General features: G+C 54.8%; 2 protein-coding genes across 2 annotated transcripts in view; both read right to left on the reverse strand.

Moving 5' to 3' along the window:
- Positions 1-158: 158 nt before the first annotated feature.
- TMEM115 (transmembrane protein 115) lies at positions 159-4,109 on the reverse strand. Its single transcript, XM_007952007.2, has 2 exons — positions 3,259-4,109; positions 159-363 (listed from the first exon to the last, which is right to left on the reverse strand). Exons 1-2 carry the CDS (start codon positions 4,107-4,109, stop codon positions 159-161), a joined length of 1,056 nt encoding a protein of 351 aa, XP_007950198.1.
- A 5,923-nt stretch (positions 4,110-10,032) lies between these two features.
- The window catches only part of CACNA2D2 (calcium voltage-gated channel auxiliary subunit alpha2delta 2), a 159,399-nt gene continuing 148,731 nt past the window's right edge, over positions 10,033-20,700 (reverse strand). Inside the window, exons 22-39 of the mRNA XM_007952009.1 lie at positions 19,966-20,042; positions 18,700-18,720; positions 15,832-15,892; positions 13,528-13,625; positions 13,194-13,284; positions 13,024-13,086; positions 12,783-12,886; positions 12,383-12,481; positions 12,205-12,293; positions 11,951-11,998; positions 11,642-11,713; positions 11,386-11,538; positions 11,184-11,236; positions 11,037-11,092; positions 10,742-10,868; positions 10,474-10,583; positions 10,295-10,377; positions 10,033-10,173 (exon numbers count right to left, since the gene is read on the reverse strand). Coding sequence (XP_007950200.1) covers positions 10,033-10,173; positions 10,295-10,377; positions 10,474-10,583; positions 10,742-10,868; positions 11,037-11,092; positions 11,184-11,236; positions 11,386-11,538; positions 11,642-11,713; positions 11,951-11,998; positions 12,205-12,293; positions 12,383-12,481; positions 12,783-12,886; positions 13,024-13,086; positions 13,194-13,284; positions 13,528-13,625; positions 15,832-15,892; positions 18,700-18,720; positions 19,966-20,042 — 1,546 coding nt within the window. The remainder of the gene's footprint in view (positions 10,174-10,294; positions 10,378-10,473; positions 10,584-10,741; positions 10,869-11,036; positions 11,093-11,183; positions 11,237-11,385; positions 11,539-11,641; positions 11,714-11,950; positions 11,999-12,204; positions 12,294-12,382; positions 12,482-12,782; positions 12,887-13,023; positions 13,087-13,193; positions 13,285-13,527; positions 13,626-15,831; positions 15,893-18,699; positions 18,721-19,965; positions 20,043-20,700) is intronic.

The raw sequence follows: 20,700 nt of genomic DNA on the forward strand, positions 1-20,700 counted from the left end.
AAGAGGCCTGGGTAGTGTTGGTGAGAAACAGCAGAAGGCTGTGGAAACCTCCAGCAGACCTTCTTCCCTCCCCTCAGAGCAGCTGGTGCCCTGGGATAGCTGAGAGGGTGGTGAGGGGGGCTTGGGAGAGGAAGTGCTGCTCTCGGGGTGGTTTGGAGTTACAGATTTGGGGTCATTGCCTCGAAGGTGATTAGGCTGGATTCTGGGGCAGCCTCCTTCCCTGGGGATATGGGAGCCTTGTCTGATGGCATGGGGCTGTCTGCCTTGGCTCTGGCCTCCTCTTCATCGTCGTCCATACTGGGCCAGACAGACTGGTCCTCCACTCTCTTCAGCCGCTCATTGAGGGCCTTCAGGGCCAGTTGCCTGGGGCCAGAAGAAAGAAGACATGTCACTCTTGGTTTGGGCTTGGCTCCCCCACCCAAGGCTTCTCCCCCAGAATCCTGTATGTGACCCTTCCCCATTGCAGGGCCCAAGCATCCCTAGGAATTAGATTGGGCCACACTCTCCCATCACAATTAGGACCCAAAGGCTTTTGAGTCTGCCTTCTATAAATGGAGCGGGTCTGAATAGAATACTTACAGGTATGTGAAACTGGTGCCTCAGGGTGAATGCATAGAAGGGTAAGTCCCTGGAGAGGTGAGCTTCTGTCTGGGCAATGTTATCACTTCCAACACACTAAAACGCACTGCCGTTGAGTCGCATCCGACTCGTAGCAACCCTTCCTTTTCCGAAGCAGTATCACTACAGAAGCAGATTGCCCAACCTTCCTTCCAAGGAGTGGCTGGTGGGTTTGAACTGCCAGCCTTCTGGTCAGCAGTCAAGTGCCTTAGGCACTACGCCACCAGAGCTCCCTCATCCCATCCAAGGAGAGGGTTATTCTCTCCTCTAGGTCAGTAGTGTCCTGAGCCTCCTGGCAACTATCTGTGGGGCTGGAACTGAGGCCCCTGTTTTGGATCTCAGCTTCCTTGGGCCAGCCCATCCCTCCTAATTGACTCTAATATCTTTCCAGAAGAATTCCCAAAACTATCAGGGCCTGTGTTAGAGCAGGGTCCTGACCCTTGCAGGAAGAAAGGAAGGAGAAACAGCCCACACTGGTAGGGCACAGGCCAGCGCCTACATGTTCCATAGGGCAGATTCGCAGGGCCCGCTTTGGAGGAGGTGGGAAAATTTACTAGAAAAAAGTATACGCATGAGCTAGGGAGAATCGCAAGCTGGCGTGTCCATGCTGCCAGGTAATACTTCCAACAGTGGCCACTGGGAACCCCTGATGCCCCAGACACTCTGTACCATCAGTGTAGGGGATGTCTGCATTGTCTTTTTGGGATTCAGCAGAGAACACAATCTTCACCATGGCAGGGAATGTGATAGGAGAGGCAAAAAAGGGCATCGGCACAAAAGGCCCTGGCATGCTTCTACCCTGTCCTCTAACCTGGCACACAGCAAGTTGGCACAGACAGGAGAGTTCTTCCCTGCTGCTACCCAGGCCCCCAACCCAGAGCAGCACTCGCTAGATCTGTCTAAAGCTCACCAAAGCAGAAGTGGTGGCAGGGCAGTCACTTCCTCACAAGAGTCAAAGAGACACACAGGAACTCTCTGCTAGTAGCCCTTTGGGTCTGGAGGTGGCATGCAGTCAGATGTCAAGCTGGTTGGAGGAGCAGACTCCCACCCACTGTGTGAGCTCACGACCACAAGGTTATACCGAGAAGTTGCCACCTTTACTCGGCCCCCTCTTTGCAACCTGCCTCCCTCTGTCCATTTTCTTGGGGCCAAGGCAGAGGTTTTTGGAAAGTTTAGCTACTGGTCTCACTGGTAGAGGAGTCCCCACTAAGGTCTAGCCTCATCTGAAGAACTCAGATGGCAGCTTAGTTCTTACCAGCCCCAGCCTTCCCCCACTTCTACCATGTGACAAGGTTAAGACATTATTCTGTCTTTAGGACTCATCAGCTGTAGAGACAAGCTGTAGGGCCCAAAATTATGTCCTGCAGCATGCTGTGTACTTTTCAACACCCACCACCCTGGACCACAGTCATCTGTGGCCTTATGTCACTCTTTCACCCAACCTAAAAACTTATTCAAGAAAGGGATGTTTCCCACGCTCAACTCCATAGCCCCTCTCCCCAGTGAAAAGTAAGCCAGGGATACCTGTTCAGCTGAATTCAAGAATTCCTGCCGAGAACCCATTTTACAGGTGAGCAGAAGCAGCAGGAGCCTTTGACAAATGCAGCAAATTGGAACAGAACCCGCCTCAGATTTTACTGCCTAAGTAACTGCCTGGGAGCTCTGGTAGCATAGTGCCTAAGGCACCTGACTGTTAACCAGAAGGCTGGTGCTTCAAACCCACCAGCCACTCCTCAGAAAGAAGATGGGGCAATCTACTTCTGTAGTGATACTGCCTTGGAAACCCAAGGAGGGGTCGCTATGAGTCAGGTCCGACTTGACAGCACATAACACCACCACCACCACAAATAATTGCTTCAAAAAACTCAAGAATGATGGTAGAAATAGAGCTGTGGACCTGTGGCTGCTCTGGTGAGTCCACACAGCTGGGAGAGTCAGAGCGATATTAAAACAGATCTGTCGTGCCCTGGCCAACAATTCGGCTGGACTCCTGATGGTGTGGACAGCTTGGTCTACAGATAACAAAAGGGTCATCCTCTATTCCCTGGTGGGTCATGTGGTCCCCCATCCCTTGCGGTTGGTGACACACGTCTGCCAGAGGAGGTAGTACTCTAAGCTCCTCTTGCAATAAATAGGTTGCAGAGAAGCACAAAATCTGAGTTGAGGCCCAGGAAATTTGGAAATCAGAGTGGCCCAAACAGCCTCTTATGGACCCCAAAACTCCTTGCCTGTCCTTCCCACACAGGGAAGAAGGGACCAACAGGTTATCTCTGACTCCTGCAGGACGCATGTCTGGGATTCCAAGATTTGGTGACAAGGCCATGGAGAGAAGACCAGGATTATGTTTACCTGGCTCTCCATTAGCCCCTCACACAGCACCAGAGAAAACTGGGCATTTCTGGAGGCTTGTTAAATGGCCTAAGTGGTGAGAAAAGCTATTTTCACTCTCTCATGTTGGAAAGCACCTATCGAAACCCAGACACCTAAATGCTGAATTTCTTAAGGCCAAAGACTGGACTTTATCCCTTTCTGAATCTGTCCCAGGGCCAGCAGCATACACACAGACTGCATCTCTACAGACTGAAGGTGACTTGACCAATAAATATTCTCTTGACAAGGTTTCGGGGGATTCCACAGTACCTTCTTCGCTCTGCATCCTGAGGGTCTGTGCCTGGGAGGCTGATTGTGATGGAGGACGGGGCACCCACATCATAGCGTTTCACTGTCTTCTGGCATATCTTTATTTTCACCAGGAGGCCATGCACCAAGTTCGCCAACAGTCCCACCACAGGCTGGAGGATCTCGGGGAAGAAGGTGGCAAAAGCAAAGTGGTCGGCCATGTCCCCTCGGCCCCGGCTGTGGCGCTGGTAGAACCGAAGATAGATCCAACTGGAGAGCAGCCCAAAGCCGTAGGAGGCCAGTGCTGGGCTCTGGAGCAGTGTGGCGAGCCGCAGTAGCAGCAGCAGCGCCAGCAGCAGCATGGGCACCACGCTAACGCGCACCTGGGGCACTCGCAGCACCACGCAGTCTCCCATGGTTTGCTTGAGCGCCACCAGGACACCACCTAGGAAGCCCAGGGTGCCATGGATGCGGACGGTGAACAGGTAGACCAAGTTGAAGGAAGCCATGTAGGTGAGGAGATAGGCGAAGGCCCCCAGCAGCCCCACAGACACATTCACTACTGAGAAGAAGATAAGCAGCTCCAAGGCCCCCCAGAGAGGTTCTAACAAACGCCCGGCCACCACCACTGTAGCCAAGCTGATGGCCACGTCCCACACGTGCTGTTCCATTAACCCATGAGTGGCCAAGGTCCAGATCCAGAAGTTGGGAGGAAAGAGGTAGCCTGGGGTGACCGCCAGGCAACCTGTATCCACGGCGAAGGACAACAAGTAGAGGAACAGCACCGTCGCGCACAGGGCCTTCACTACCACGCTGGCGCTGGCCAGGATGGCCCCCAAGTGCTGGCGGGCGCCCGGTAGGGCGCGCTGCATCTTCGCGGCAGGCGCCGGCTTTGGGGGAAGGTCTGGTGGGCTAGGGGCCTCCCCGGGGCCTCGTTGCAGTCCGGCCCCGACGGGAGGCCCGGCCCCGGCCTAGTCACTGGACTATGGCCCTGGTGAATGCTCCACTTCCGGTCGGGTCGGGTACGGATCCCGAGAGCGGAGCCGAACCTGGTTGCGGGGCCGGGGCTTAGGCCCCTTGCCCGGAACCTGAGGGAAGGCCCTGGTCGGCTTACGCCCGCCTGCCTGCCCTTCCTGTGGACCTTGCGCCAGGCCGACTCGGCCGTCGTTGATGTCAGGGCTCGGTCTCCTCCATCTAGGTGGAGGCCATCGGTCCGCTCGCGGGACTGACGCCTTGTTCTGAGCCCGAATTGAGTCCAGTGAGTTCCGGATCGGCCTCGGTCTTGACTTCGACAGTGCCTCCTCCCTTTTCAGGGGCCGACAAACAGTGGTACTGCGCTTGCGCGCCCTAGCGAAGGCGGGATGCCCGCTGAGCGCTGTTCTTCCGGCTCCGCTGCATGCTGGGAAGTGGAGTCCCGGGACAAGCGGAACTGCGCGCGCGCGCGCGCGCGCGCGCGCGCGCGCGTGTGTGTGTGTGTGTGTGTCTGAGTAGACCAGGAGGCCATGCGCTCAGACGCTCCGGTTGGTGATGAGAAGACTGTGTGCCGGAATTTGTAGTTTTCAGGGCCGTTATCTTAGATTCTCGGGAGGTAGGTGAGGGTGAGCGAACAGGTGGATCTCGCGAAAGCAGTGGGTAACACCAGCAGCAAAACCCAATGCCACACATTTGTCAGTTCCCTAGGAAGAGCCACAACGGCTCTATTTGTGCATGAACATCTGAATGGGTGTCTCTGTGGGCAGGAGTATGGGTGAGGATTGCGTATGATCCTGGTGTGTGTAAGGGTGGGTGAATTCCCATAACCATGGAGGTCTGGTGTATGGTGCCTGTCCTAAGTTGGAAGCCTTGTTTTGCCACTTGATAGCTTTGTGACCTTGGCTAAGTTCCTGAACTTTTTGAAAACTCGGGTTCTTGGTCCGTAAAATGGAGATAATGACAGGTGCTTCCTACCTTGATGGAACAAGGGTATAAAATGCAGTAGAGTGTACTGCCCCGGCTCCACTTGAGATAGAGCTAGGACAGGAACTCAGGTCCCCTGTCTCCGACTCTGAAAGAATGAGGAGGAGCTGTCTTCAGTTCCTCCCCACCAGAGACTAATGATTGCTGGTGAGGAGGAGAAATCTCCCAACAAAGCTTGGGCCAGGTACGCCCAGTAGCTTACTGCAGGTTGTGTTGTGTGCATACTGATTTTCTGTATACTGAGTTAACTTGTTTTAAACGTGCATATAATTCATATACTTACATGACAAAATGTTTATATAAAGCTTAGAATCTCTTGTCAGCCATTGTTTGCAGTACAACTATTGATATGTGCAGAGCCTTCCAGGTTATAAAGGGTGTTGACACCTTTTATTTTGTCTGAAGTCTGGGTGTCCATAGTAGGCTTGCCAGATTTAGTAAATCAAAATACAAGATGTCAAGTTAAATTTGAATTTCAGATGAACAGTATTTTTTTAGTATATGCATATCCCCAAATTTTTAGTATAAGTATGGCCCATGGAATAGTTGAAATATGTTGTTGGGTGCCAGCAAGACAGTTTTCTTCTACTCATAGCAACCCAAAGTGACAAGAGTAGAACTGACTCATAGAATTTTCTAGGCTGTAATATTTACAGAAGCAGATCACCAGGTATTTCTCCCTCAGAGCCACTGGGTGGGTTTGAACTGCCAGTCTTTTAGCAGCTGAGTGCTTAACTATTGTACCACCAAGGCTCTCTATTTGAAATCTACTTATTGAGATGCAATGACTTGCTTTTATATCACTTTCTAGCCATGGTCTTGTAACTCCCATTAAATTATTGGCTGGGACTATGCAAATAAGGTGCTTGTGACCCACCAAGGGGATTGGTCAGTTTTGCCATCCCACTAGGCTTAAAAAGAAACAGTCCCAGAGGTTGATGGGGGACCTCACTACCATCAAGAAGAGCAGCTGGGAGCAGAGTGTGTCCTTTGGACTTATGGTCCCTGTACTGAGAACTCTCTAGACCCAGGAGACAGCTGTAATAACACTGGACAGTGGTAACATTGGAGGTGGCAGCAGCACTAAAAGGTAGCAGCGTGGGACTGGCAAGTGGCTGCACTGGTTTCACTGACCCATGGAGCCAGAGAGCTGAGTGTCTTCAGGCAGGAGGCTTCCTGGCAAAGTGGGGTACTTCCAGGCACTTATTGGTGAGCAAGAACACTTGCCTGAGCAGGGCAAAGGTCAGGCCTGAGCGGGAACTGCCTGTGGGTGTTGCCAAGAATAAGCTCTCCTGATCAAAGAACTGTATCATGAGTTGTTCCTGTTATTTCTAAATTGATCCTGATCCTGAATTGTAACCTGTTACTTCCCTCATAAATCCCATAATGATGAGTATGGTCTGTGAGTTCTGGGTCACCATTACAACCAATTATCAAGCCCAGCAGAGGAGTGAGTACTGTGGGAGGAATGGCTGGTGTTAGAATTGGTAAAAAGGTTGGAAGGTGGAGTTACCAGCTTTGGGGGGATGGTGGTAGTGATTTTCCTCCCCACTCCATGAAGTTAGATGAGGACCTCTACTTCTACCATATTACACTTATACTAAAAAAATTATTGTCGATCCAAACATCAAATTTGACTTGATGTTCTGTATTTATCTAGCAGTTCTACTCTAGGACTGCTGTTGGGGGTCATGGAGGCTGTCTTGGGGGTTGCCTACAGGGAAGTGAGGAAAGCTCCATGCCTTTGCAGAGGCCTGAAATGCCTTCCATTTATTAGTATCGAACGTCCTTCTCCCAACGGCCAACTCCTCTCTGAAACACTTGTTGATTTCTTACCCTACCCACCTCGGGAGAATGGATTTCTCCTCTAAAGTCTCAGTTCTCTCATCTGCAGATTGGGGAAATACCTACCACTAAGGTGGCTTGGAAAAAGGGCTGGTGATCTACTTCCAAACAATAAGCCACTGAAAACTCTGGAGCACAGTCCTACCCTGCTACACACAGGATCGCCCTGAGTCAGGGCTGACCCAGTGGCAGGCAGCTAACAACAACAAGGTGGTGGTGAGCGCTCAGCTGGAAGGCCAAAGGCCTGGGGGGTAACTGTGGAATGAGCAGCGTCCCCTGCACCGAATGTATTGTAGGAAGGGAACTAGAGACAGAGGGAAACCTCAGCCCTGGTGGTTATAATTCTCTCCCCTTGAAAAGAATGCAAAGGACACAATGAGTAAAACAAAAACCAAAACCCAACGGTTATTGAGTTGATTCTGACTCATAGTGATCCCCATTGGATTTCCAAAGCAGTAAATCTTTACGGAAGGAGATTGCCTCATCTTCCTTTTGCAGAGTGCCTGATGGGTTTGAACTACCAAGTTTCTGGTTAGCAGTAAAGTACCTTAGGCACTGTGCCACCAGAGCTCTTTCCACAACGACAAGGACTGGTTATTAAGAGGGTTAGGTTTAAAATGAACCAGGGCATAGGCACATTTGGCCCTGAATAGTGAAGCCCAAGAAGATTTTGCAATACTGACTGGGAGTTGGGCTCTACTGGGCACAATGGTAGCCATGAGACAGGTCCAGGCCTGGGCCTTCCCTGGGCCAGAGGTGGCTGCAGCTGTAGTTGTGGGTGGGCCAGACCCCAATCTCCTACAAACTCTCTTCTTCAAACCTGCATTTCATCTCTGTCTTCCTCCTTCCAGAGATCCGGTCCTGAGCCTCTGGGAGGCTTTTTTTTCTTTTTTTTTTTAAGAATTTTGTCCCATGCCCACCTGGGGCCTGGATTAATTACAGTGGCATTCATGCCCAGGTGAGTAGTAGATGGGACTCTGAGATCAAGACCACCTGTCGTCATTGCAACGCATCCCTAATATTGGGCAGACACAATGGATGGGAACTGTTTGAAGTGAAAATATGAACATTATTTAATAACTGATCTTCTGTAATAAACCATTTGAAAATATTTTACAAGGAATCACACACACGATATTTTACAAAGTTTCTTGTCTTTTTTGTCGCTGTTGTTTTTCTGACTTATCTGTACAAAATAGAGCCAAAAAAAAAAAAAAAAAAGGGCAGAGAAAAGGAAATGGTCCCCCAGACCCCACAGATCCTCCAAGCCCGAGGTGAGTGGGCAGCCAGGTCGGGTGGGCTATGAGAAGGATCAGACCCAGCTAGGGGTTGGACAGCTATCTGATGGGATTGTTTTGTCTGCTTTTAAACTTAAAATATATATTTATTTTTCTGTATATGTTTCTTTTTTATTTTTATGTTCTCCATTGAGCACCTGACTACACTACAGTTACACACACGCCCCCGCAGGACACGGCTGGCAACCAGGCTGGGTGCACGGCATGGGTACCCACCCTGACACCAGCAGCGGGCATGGACCATACACACACACTGAGAAAGCGACAAGCAACATGACATTAATTAACGGAGCCATTAATTAATGCATCACCCTCCCCCCCTCCTCCCAGTCCATCTGAGCCCCATGGCCATATCCCCCTGCCCTCAGTCCCTCACTGACCCCCAAACTGGGATGCCTTTTGGGGAAATGACCAAAATGAATAGTGTGAAGAGATGTGCCTGGGCCCAGCTTCCGTGTGTGCAGTATGTGTGTGCAAGTGTGTATTTAGCAGGGGAGGGGCAGTTTGGCCTCCTGGGGGCAGAGTGTGTGTGTGTGTGTGTGTGTGAGTGGGAATGGGACAGGGATTGGGCGAAGGCCTGAGTGTAAGGGCTGGATTGAGGGTGGGATGGCCCAGCCAGGAGAGACCAAGTCACCCCTGCTAAGGCAAAGGGCAATGTCCTGTGGGGGGTTCCTCTGCTGAGGGGTGCAGGCAGTGGCATGTGGACCCAGTGGGGGCCCGACACTAGTGAGAAATGGTTACAATGAGCACCTGGCAGGGTGAGGGGCACTTGGGGGGACACTGGCAGCCAGAGATAAGACAGAGGAGTCTCTGCTCTTGCCCTGGCATTTGGCACTATTTGACATTCAACTTAAGAGATGGGAGGATCTCAGCTGGGCTGCAGCTCAGATTAGAGGAAGGTGGTGAGCAGGAGATGGAGCATGAGGTGCTAACCCTCCCACCAACCCCTCATCCTGTGTAAGGCTTTGTGAGCCCTGTCCCCACCCCATCGTGTGTGTGTGTGTGTGTGTGTGTGTGTGCGCGCGCGTGTTCACGCACGCATATTGGGGTCTGTCTAGTGTGAGTCCAGTTTCTGCCTTTCAGGCACTGGGCTTGTGGCTGAACCAGTGTCTGTCCTGACCCCTGAAGGGCTTGGGAAAGGGGAGGTGGCTGCAGGCCTGAGAGGGGCAGGAGCGCTTAAGGGGTTTCCCCAGAACCTCTCTCCTGCCAAACTCCATCGCAGCCTCTCTCTCACACACCCTCCTCAGAGACCTGGGACATACTGGCCTCCAAGTGCCCATCTCACCTTCCTCGTTATTCTCACGAAACCAGGTCTGGGCCAAGATGAGCCAGCAGGGCCAAGTTAGATAAGTTCAGTGGGGGCAAGGGTAGGTTCCCAACATAGAGGGAGCGCTAGGGCCTTATGGGCAGTGGAGGCCTGGTTTGCACCAGTATGTGTGATTTCTCTGTCCCAGCCTTCTGGGGTGGGTCAATCTAGTGGGAATGAAGGGTCTAAGGACACTGTGACAGTTCAGCAGTGAGATGTGGCTTGGGGGCCAAAGACTTGCAGCTTCCTCCTTTGGGACCCCCACCCCAAGGCGTACTTTCAGGGCCTGGTGCACTCAGGTCCTTCAGTGAGGGAGGAGGCGAGGCTCTAAGGCGGGAGTATGGAGCAGGAGGGCGGGGTAGAGACTGGGAGGCCCGAGGGTAGGGACGCTTAGAGGCGACGCGAGGCGTGGACGTGAACTTGGGGCTGTGGCCGAGGTGGCAAGCCCAGGAGGAGCAGTAGCTGCAGGGAGACCAGAACGCTCAGCGACGGGGGAAAGGAGGCTCCGCGGCCACAGTCTGAGGTATCTTCCTGTAGGGAGAACCAGGGAACTGATCGGCCCGGGGGAGGAGAGGACGCAGGACGGGAGAGGTCGCAGGGCCGCACCTGGGGAGGGAAGCGGAATGTCTAGCCTGCGGCCCCTTCTCCTCACCGTCGCGTTGTAGTCAAAGCAGATGTGCGGGCCTCTCCGGTATCGCGGTCTCTGCACCAACTCACACTGCTCCGGGCCATCCGCTGGGCATGGGTGGGGAGTCAAGGAGGCCGCGGTGGCACAGAGGAGACAGGCAGGGTAGAAGGGGCGCAGGAGGGGGTGGGGCAGGGGCAGGATACAGTGTGTCTCCTTCTGTAGCAGTCGGCCAGCTTCACACTGGCTGCATAGCGGCTTCTCCGCCACCACGAAGAGAAGGTTGGTGTTGGTCAGTCTTTGCGCGTGGAACAGCCTGGAGGATAGCAGAGAGTCCCGCCTCTCCATTTGCAGCCTCGGCCAATTCCCAGCCTCTTACCCCCGCAGGCTCCGCCTCCTCCTTCTGGCCTTCTGGAACGTCTAGCGCCACCCATTGGCCCCGGTGTTCCCCGCCCCGCCGGTCCCCCAGTGCACCTGGAACAGTTTCCACAGTCGATGATGGCGTTGTAGGAGGCGTTCACCGAGCCGAAGTAGTACTGGGTCTGTTTCATGACGCAGCTGCTCTCCCTCGCCTCAGGGCTCCCCTCTGCCTCCGCCGGGTCTGCGGGGGCCCAGAGCGCCTCAGCCCCGCCCACAGACGTTGGCGCGGTCTTGGGCCTCAGCCTCATTCAGCCTTAAGCCCGGTACTCCCTTTGGGGTCGGTGTCTACTTAGAATGGAGGAGGGGGAGACGGAGGGTGTTGGGGAGGGGTCTCCAAAATCCTACGTACCTGCCTGGAACCAGCTGTGGTAGATGAGGCCATAGAGAAGCTGCTGGAACAAAGACCTGGAGGGCACGGAGTGGAGATGGTCAGTGGAAGCCAGTATCCTATCCGTTCTGGCCAGGGCGCACCCTCTCTATCGCCCCCAGGACTCACCATGCTGCAGCTGAGGTCCACCAGGCCAGGTTAAGGAAGTCTGCAATGGTGGGCTGCAGTGGAGAGAGAGTTGTAGGCTGCTACTGCTGTTCCTCATCCCAAGTCACCCCCAGCCCTCTCAGATCTGAGTCAGAGGTGGGGGTAATCTGTAGGCAGGTCTCCCAGACCCCCATCTCCAGACCAGTCATCGCTGGAGGCTCACCACAAAGACACCCCGGGGCGCGGCACCCAGGTTCCCAGGGGGCTGCAGTGCACAGGCGGCCTGATAGTCAAAGGACTCCTTGCGTGTGTAGAAGGAGTTATTGTAGAGTGCCAGCATCAGGTTGGCATCCACTTCACTGAAGAACCTGCCTACCTGGGGATGCCAAGAAGAGGTTGTGGGCACAGGGCTGGCAGTGCCACACCCCCAGAAGGTTCAAACCTTGCTCCCCTCCTTCCACCCTTTTCCTGCTTCTCACCTGGTCCCACTGATGGTTCTGGTTTGAAAGCACGAGAAATCCCCCATCATCAATGAGAACACAGAGCAGGTCCTGAGAGGTGGGGAAAGGGAGGAGGTTGGAGAGGAGCTGGGCCCCAGATCCTCCTTCCCAAGCCCTGGCAGTCCAGTGATTCAGAGAGGGGTTGCCGCCACTACTCCTAGCCCTGGTAAGGCTATGAAGTCAGTTGAGACTCACAGGCTGAGGAATGGGCTAGGAGTCAGTGTCGGGACTCAGAAGTTGGGAGTAGGTAAGCGTAGATTAGGGCAGGTTCAGGGTATATGCACGCACCTCATTGTTAACTTCACAGTCCATCTCACAGTGGCTGCTGGGGCCGCACTGCTGGGCAGAGAGTGAGAGCTGTAAGGTGACCACCAGTTCTCCCTCCATCCTCCCATCACCCCTCATACATCTGGTTCTCTAGGCCATCTTTAACAACCCCTGCCTCTTTGTAGGTGCTGGTGAGACTCTGGGTGGGAGGCTTGTAGGGGTTCACAGGGATTCAGGAAGGTCATTGTTGGGCCTCCTGCCTCCTGCCCAGGTACCTTCTGAGGCTGGTCCTGGTGGGTGCGATTGCTGGCTAGCACCTTGAACTTCTCAGCCCAGGCCTCCAGGTCCAGCTTGACGCCCACCACTGCAGAGAGCAAGGGCCCATCAGTGCCTGCCTGCCTGGGCAGGACCCTACCCATTGCCCATCCTCCTACCTCTACCCTAGGCATTCACCTGCTGGCCTCAGTGTGCGCCCGCCCAGGCTGAGCTCCACAGCTGTGCTGACCAGAACACCAACAGTGTCATTCTCCAGCTCCAGTGGCCTTAACAGAGCTGGCAAGAAGATGGGGTGGGGCCATCAGGAGCAAAGGTTGGTGGCCATTGACCACTCTGCTGGGTACTGTGGGCCCAGGACCCAAACCCAGGGCTAGTTCCAGCCTAAGCGTCTAGAGTATTTGGCACAGAGAGTGCTCAACAAAGGCAGGAGCAACCCAGTCCTCTCTCCATGTCTGCTCCAGTCTTGGCCAACCTCATGTTCGAGAGAGGCCTGAGACAGCACAGTCCAGCCCTGGCTGAATAGACAGGCAAGGCGAGGCTTTCCACCTGCTGCTGGGCACCCTGAGTAGATACTTACTGTCCTGGTGTGGAGGCTTGAAGACATAGCCGTGGTTGTCGAGGCTGCGGCGGTAGAAGCTGGCATTGAAGGGCTCAGGATTTTCTGTCCAGTCTTCAGCTGCCCTGGAGCATTCAGAAAGGCAGCAGTTGGTGGGCAAGGGGTGGCTTGGGCCTAGCCCAACAGGGAACAGTGGTCTCAGCAGGGGCAGAGAGACCTCTGGGCAACAGGACAGGGGCAGGGCATTGGGCAGGTCACTTACTTGTTGGGGAAGACGCGGGTGATGCCCCCATCAGTAGCAGCAAACACGGCAAGCAGGCTGTACCTGGAGGCAGCAGGGAGGTAGGGTCACAGGCCTATCTTACCCCAAGCAGGGCCAGGGCCTCCAGGCCCACCCCAGTCTCCTGCCCCCACAGGCCAGGTGGTGCCTACGTGTTGAGGTCCTGGTCCCGCCATACACGCTCCACCAGCTGCTGTGTGATGCCCGTGTCCAAGATCAGGTTGTGCAGAAGGAAGTTGTTGCCTGGAATTTGAGGGCAGGGATAGAGGGGCATCTTCTTTTGGCCCTCTGCCCACCCTTCCCAACTTTCCCCTTCCCACCTACCCCTGCCCAAGGCTCCAATAGGAACCTTTCCCAAGACCTGGCCCAGGCACTGGCCTCAGCTCAAGTCTGCATATTTCCACAGCTGTCCCACCCCCAGTTTCCTCTGGGCTGCCCCATCCTGCTGGAGCACTGCCTAGACCTGGCTGCCCTGCCAGCACTCACACTGCTTAGAGTCTGGAGTCACCTTCTCCATGAGCTCAATGAAGTTTTTCAGGAACTCAGTGTTGTTGTCAGAGGCGTTCAAGTCCTTGCAATACTCTCTGGGGGTGGGGAGGGGCAAGAAGAGTGGGTTTGGGAGGCTGAACAGAGCAATGGGGCCGGGGCTTCCCAACAGGCTCACCTGGCCATTCGCTGAGAAGTCCAGGCCTCAGGGAGGGGGCACATGTGTTCTCACAAGCTGCAGCTGCCACGAGCCTGGCAGGCTGCCCAGGTTTGAGTTGGGACAGAACTGATGCCCTGGCCAGTTCTCCCTCCTTGGCATAGACCCGCAGAGCCTCCCATCTCTCCAGGACAATGTGCCTGGAGGCCTCAGGGCATGCCTCATGGCTGGCTCATTCACCATGGGCACAGGTGAGGGCACAGTACCAGCATGGGCTTTGTTAGCTTGAGTCTAAGACCTCGTCCTTCTGCTTCCTGGCTGTGCATCTTTGGGCAACTCATTCAAGCTCCCTGAGCCTCAGTGTTTTAATTAAGAAAATGAGAAATAATTGCCCCTACCACAGAGGGTAGGAGCCGTGGTGGTGCAGTGGTTAAGTGCTTGGCTGCTAACCAAAGGGTTGGCGGTTTGAACCCACCAGCCACTCCACAGGAGGAAGATGTGGCAGTCTGCTTCTCTAAAGATTTACAACCTTGGAAACCCTATGGGACAGTTCTACTCTGTATTACAGGGTTGCTATGAGTTAGAATTGACTCAACAGCAATAATTTTTTTTTTTTTTTTTTAACCACCATAGACGGTGTTGGGAAGTCAGTGGAGGCATGTGGATCCTTGGACTGACTGGCTGTTCTCTCTGCCTGGTATGTTCTTTCTTCAGAGCTACGAAGGGCAACTTCCTCACCTCCCTAAGGCCCTTGCTGAGCTCAGCACTGGCTCTGGGGCCAGAGAACGTGGGGGCTCTGGGGCATGAAGGGGCCTTCTTGAGGCTTTGCTCCTCCAGGAAGTCTTGCAAAATAGTTCCTTTTCCCTCATGGCTAGAGCCATCCCTCCTTCCCAATTTCTCATCCACCAGGGACTTCCCTCCAGCAATTTTGTGGGAATTTGGGACTTGGTCTCAGCCCCTACTCACTCCCTGGAACACAGGGTCTTTGTGTGGTGCATAGCCTTTATCTCTGTGGGTGGAAGCCACACCTAACACACCCAGAGTGACACTCACACAGCTGTGCTTGACACCAAGGCATTTGCAGTCCCTCCCACATATACAATACACACATTAACATTTGTGGTTGTTTCAGTCACTCACCCAATAAATAGCTCTCCTGAGCCAAGGATACAGAGGTGACAAAAAGGGACACAATCCCCCACCTCAGAGTGCTTCCTTAGGGTCACATGGGCCCCGCAGACCTTTTAAGATAGTCACTGATGTACACAGCCCACCCCATGTTTACACCCTGACTTTTACATACATACACAGTGATTCACAAATACAAATTCACACTGACAGAGAGAGTCACAGAGAAGTTTGTGGGTGCATGCACACATGTGCACACACAGAGGTGAGGAGTGTCCAGAGCCCCCGTGTGGTGCCTTAGAGTGCCCGTAGGTCCCTGCCAACTGCACCCACCTGCCCTTATCTGAAACCCAGGTCACAGGGCAGGGCTTCACCACCGGGGGCGACCAGACTCCTCAGCTGGGCCAATAGCCGAGCATGTGCATGAGCATGTGTGCATGCTGCGTGTGCTCCAGGAAGCGCCCAGGGCCAGCCTGCTTTCCGGCCCAAACCTTCACTTGTCAAAACAACTCCTCAAAGCCTGGCTTCCAACTCCCACCCCTATCTTCAGAGAGCCACCATGCCTAAATTTGGCACTGCTGACCAGGGCTCTGGCTGGCTCAGCCCCCATACCCACACAAACACTGACTGACACAGGACAATGACAGGGTGTGGGGTGGGGGACGGGAAGGGCACCACAAACCAGAGCAGCAGCTACCCAGCGAAGGGTGTGCTTCAGACAGCCCACCCAGGGCAGGAAGGACTCCCTCCTGGTTGCCTGGGAGGCCACGGAAGGTCAGCAGAGAGTCCAGACCTCTCCTGCCCCAGGCTGGCAGGAGCCACAGCTGTGGAGCTGCTGGCCACTGCTTCCTGGTGTGGCTACATGGCCTGAGTATGCACATGGCCGCACATACAGGGCTATGTATGGAGGGGCAACACTGCACAGGACACAGACACAGAGCTCCAGGCAGCGGTGCGGGAGGCGGGGCCGGGGTGGTCGGGTCAGGGAGGACACCTCAGCAAGGCCACACACAAGCTACCTGGGAGCAATGAAAACATGTCCTTCAGACTCAAAGCTGCTGGGGAGCAGGAACTCAAAATCTGCAACAGAAACGGGGGGGGGGTTATCCGGCGGAGGCTGGGGAGGGAGAAGGCCAGGGGGCTCAGAGCTGTCGGGGGCTGGACAGGGAGGGGAGAGGGTGGCTAGAGGGAGGGAGAGACACCAGCAAAGAGGGAACCCGCCACTTCCACGTTCAGTTTTGAGCCAGAGAGAAGGGGCGGGCAGGGAAGGGTGGAGGGCCTGTGAAGACTACAGCATCGCAGGAGGAGGGCAGTTATAGCCAATATGTTGCCCGGGCCTGGTCCTCTGTCGGCAGTGAGTCCCTTGGCGTGGCTGTATATGCTTCCATACGGCTGTATAGCACATATACACGGACACACACACACACACATATATATATACACACACTGCTATATATATGCATGGTCTGGGGGAGGCGCCAGTCTCACTCTTATCACATCCAGAATGGAAAAAACCGCATGCTGAGCTTCCTTTGCCTCCAAAGAGACTTTGAGGAAGGGAATTGGCTTTTTGGCTGCGGATTTTGATCTCTTTCTTTGCCGCAGCTGTTTGCATTTTGGTAGGCCTTGCTTTTGTTCTGTGTCAGGCATCAACATGGCCAAACCGAGGGTGTTTCTCACGGGCACAGACAGTCCAACCAGAGATGGGGGTGGGCAGCTGGGGGTGGGCTGCAGTGCATTGTGGGGGCCTGGCAGTCTTCTCAGGGGCAGGGAACTCAGTGAGCGGAAACCCTCAAGGTTCCCAGACTTGTCCACACACTGTGGGAAGAGAGGTTGGGAGGTGGGAGGGGATCAGGTGCTGCTTGGATCTGCACACCTGTCCTTCTCGGCTGAAGGCATGTGGGGCATGTGGGGAAGGAGTAGGACCTGCCTGAGGTCAGAATAGCCAGGGAGAAATGCTGGGGACTCTAGGAAAGGCAGGGGGTGCTGTTGAAGGGTGCACCAATTGGGCCTGTGCCCTGGGGTTATGATCTGTACATGAGTGTGTCAGTGTGTGTATGTGTGAGAGAATGTATGTGGGAGTGTGTATGTGAGTGTGTATGCGTGTGTATCCACATGTGAGTTTGTTAGTGAACCTGGGGATGTGTCCACTGGGACCCCTCTGTGGCCTCTCCCTGCTCAGCTGGATTGGCTACCATGGTGGTCTGTATCTGGAAGGGGTCCCTCTGCTCCTGGCCTATCCTCACTTAGGGAAGCCTACCTTCCCATTCCTGTTTTCACCCAGATCCTGACCCCGTTCACCCCCAGAATTTCATTTTTACAGAAGTAGAATCTTCCCTGTTCCCAGATACTCCCACAATGCACTGCAAGATTCTGGGGAGCAGGACTTGGAGTGTGTGGAGGGGCTGGTCAGTCACTGGTTGGACTGTTGTTTTCTGATAGGACTGTGAGGCAGGGTTTGGACACAAGCCGACAGGGCAGGGGTGGGGTGGGGGAGAAGGAGGAGGAAGAGGAGGAGGAGGAGAAAGAAAAAAGAGGGAGGAGGAACAGGGAGACTATGCTATGGTTGTCAGTCTTAACAGGGTCCTGAATTTCTGGTTTCATACGGTGGGATGAGGGGAGAAAAAGACAACTCAAGCCAATGGGAACAGGACACGTCTCCCACCCCCACCTAGGCCAGTGGGGGTCACTGTATCCCCTTTGCTGGGCTACACTGGACAGGGTCTCCAGGACTTATTGGGGAGCCCCTGCTTCCAGGCTACAGGGATGGGGAATTCCCTTGTAGCTCTCCATGCCCCATCTACTCAGACATTTTCTGGGAGGGGTGGCTCTCCAGGAGCCAGGGGCTGAGACCCCCATGTACTGTCCTCTCTGATTCTCCATCACCCTCTGTGACAAGCCTCCCTTTGTTCTCTGCCAAGATCTGGGAGCTCACTTCCCACATTTCCCAGAAGCCTCTTTGGCTTGGGCATTTCTAAGTGCCAGAACCTTTTTCCTCACACTCAACCTGATTCTCTTTTAGCTCCTTTGCTGGTGGTCCTTGGGGTCCAGACAGATCCCATTCCTCTCCTGGCCAGGCCCACTGCCAGAGTCTGCCTTTATTTACCCCAAGGAACACCATTTGCACACCTCCTGCCCCTGCTAGCCCTCTGACTTCCCCAGGAGCAGTGAGCACCACAGGGCAGGGCTGGGCCACTGGGCTTTAGTAAAGCCTCTGGCAGCAGCCAGGGAGTAGCAGGGAGTAGGGGCTTCAGCACCTTGGCCAGTGCCCAGGGTGCTTGGTTGGCCTCGCTCAGCTTGTTCTCCTGGTGGCTTGGCTGCCTGCTCTGTCCTGCCCAGGGTCAGGGTATGAGACTTCCAAGACCTTCTGTCTCCTCTTGTGAAGAGCTGGAGCCACTGTCAGAGGTCAGAAGAGGGACAGCTGCTCCAGAGGAATCCTTGTAGTAGGGCTAGCCCCTTTGTCACGCTGACACAAGCCCATCTGAGGGCTGACCTACCCCTTGCATCTCAGACCCCCTGCCCTGCTGGGTGGGGGCAGCAGAGAGGCGTTCAGCTCTGTCCCCACTGTTGAGTTGTCTTGGAGGGCAGAGAAGGTGTGGAGAGGCAGAGGTCTACCCAGTGGGAGTGAGGAAGACAAGGAGGGGGCCTGAGCTCTCACACCACACCAGAGAACACCCTGCAGGCAGGGCCAGGGGAGAGGGCCACTGGCTCTAATAGGAGTTTAGGGATTAGAGGAAAGGCGAGAACTAGAGGATTCAAGGAGATGCTGGGAGGGGAGCCCTGGAGAGCAGGGGTTTGGCTGGTCCTGGGCAGGGAGGGGGGCAAGCAGGGGCGTGAGGGCAGGTGGGGTGGGGAGAGGAGGGTGCACTGGTTCTGAATATACTTGCCCTTCAGTTTGCTGATTGGCACTGGGACAGTCCACCAAGAGAGAAAGCGAGGAAAACAAAAACAACACAAACACAAAAACAAACGAAAAGGGGGAAGGGAAGGGGAGGGGCACAAACAATATTTTATTCAATGGCTGTTTGAATGAAAATATTGTGTCTCATCATCATACCGAAAGGAAACTTCTTGCAAAAAAACGACATGAGAGAGAAAGAGAGAGCAAGAAAACTCAAAGGAGATGAGCCCCAGTCGGCCAGGCAGGTGCAGGGGCGCCCGGTGGGGCCGGAGCCCCAGCCTCCCTCCCAGTGACCTCGGGCAGTGGGCAGCGGGGGCCACAGGCTCTGAGACCAAGGCCTTCAGGGGGAGGCCCAGGGGGAGCAGGGCATGCAAGGGAGAGCCACAGGCAGAGGGGTGGGAGAGGGAGGGAAGAAAGGAGGGAGAGACTGGGATGAAGGAGAGAGGGAAGGAGGGGGGAAGGGAAGGAGGGGAGGGAGAGCAGATGAGGAGTGAGGGAGGGGGAAAAAGGGCGAGAGAGAGAGAGAGAGAGAGAGAGAGAGAGAGAGAGAGAGAGAGAGGGGAAGGAGATTGAGATGAGGGAGAGAGGGAGAGTAAAGGTGCAGGGGTGAGGGAGAGAGGGGGAAAGAGGAAAAGTGAAAAAGAAGGAGTGAGCATTAAGGAGAGACAAGACGGAGGAGGGAGGGAAGGAAAGAGGGAAGAGGGAGGAAGAAGAGCGAGGGAGGGAGAGAGAAGGAAGTGGGGCGAGAGAGTAAAGGAGGCGGCGAGGTGGTAGGGAGGTGAGAGGAAGAAAATGAGGCAGAGAGTGAGCTGAGCATGGATGAGGAGGGAACAGAGGAGGGGCAGAAGGACCCTGGGAAGCACCACAGGGGGAGAGAGCAGAGCAGGGAGAAGGGGGAGGGAGGAGAGAGGGGAGGGGGTGTCTTGGGAGAATGCAGCCCTGAGGGTGTGCGGGGAGGCAGGCTAAAGAGGGAAGGCACGGAGTAGGAGAAACCAAAAACAGAAACCTCAACTGAAACCATGAGAGAATGGTCTGGAACCAAATCTGAGAAAAGGCGAGCATGCAGATTTCCAGATTTTCCGACAGCAGGTGCCCCCAGCCTGCAGGTGCCTGGGGTGGGCGGATGGGGCAGGAGGGGCTGCCTTGCCACCCTTGCCTCCAGCAAGCAGTGGCTGGCTATGCTGCCTGGGGCCGGCCAGGGTGCGGGGCAGAGGCAGGGGTGCAGGGCGCAGGCAGGGGCCGGGCCACTTACACTTGACCTGCAGGATCTGGTCACTGAGGTTGGCTTGGAGGTAGAAGGTGCTGTAGGGTGGGAGTACCAGCCCTAGGCTGGGGAGGAGGGAAGAGTGCAGATCACTGAGGGGGAGAGGCTGACCACACTGGTACCTTCTCCCCTCAGCCTTGGAGCCATGCAGTGAGGCCCAGGCTATGGACACCCTTCTCTGGTCAGCTGAAGATTCATGGCCTAGAGGCCACAGAGACACCCAGGGTCCTGGACCTTCCACTCCCCAAACTCTTCTGGCAGTCACAGAACTCCCAGGCCCAAAACAAATCCCCACCCCAGCAGTCTCCCGGATCTGGCCAGCAGCAGACTTAGAAAGGACAGAATAAACATGGTTGGGGAGCTGGGGGGGTTAGGCGCTGCCTTAAGAGTAGGGTTTACAATCTGGGCACTCAGGGCATGCAAAAGCTGTGAAAAGCAGGGCTGGCCTACAGCGGTAAGGGGCAGTCATGGGCTGATACTGGGTGTGTGAATGCCACCAGCATTTCAGAAGGAGACCAGTTTCAGGCTGTGTAGAGGACAGCCTGCCCTGGCTGGGCCTGTCCCATAAGGAGACCCACTCTGAGTCTGTGATGCTAGTTGAGAGCAGGCCTGTGAATATGCTGAGGACCATATCTCAGGTATAGATGCTGGGGCTACAATCCAGGTGGGAGTGATGAAAGAGGGTGTCAGGTCTGGGGAGATAACAGATCCACTGTGCTGTCT

The sequence above is a fragment of the Orycteropus afer genome, unplaced genomic scaffold, assembly GCF_000298275.1.
Source record: "Orycteropus afer afer isolate SDZICR_OR568_19922 unplaced genomic scaffold, OryAfe1.0 scaffold00323, whole genome shotgun sequence".
NCBI lineage: Eukaryota > Metazoa > Chordata > Mammalia > Tubulidentata > Orycteropodidae > Orycteropus > Orycteropus afer.

What these genes read in the sequence shown, in the direction of transcription:
- TMEM115 (XM_007952007.2), bottom strand. Translation starts at nt 4,109, where the DNA reads ATGCAGCGCGCCCTACCGGGCGCCCGCCAGCACTTGGGGGCCATCCTG. An exon ending in CAGGATGCAGAGCGAAGAAG is followed by an intron (nt 364 to 3,258) that starts GTACTGTGGAAT and finishes TTCTGGCCCCAG; the next exon opens with GCAACTGGCCCTGAAGGCCC.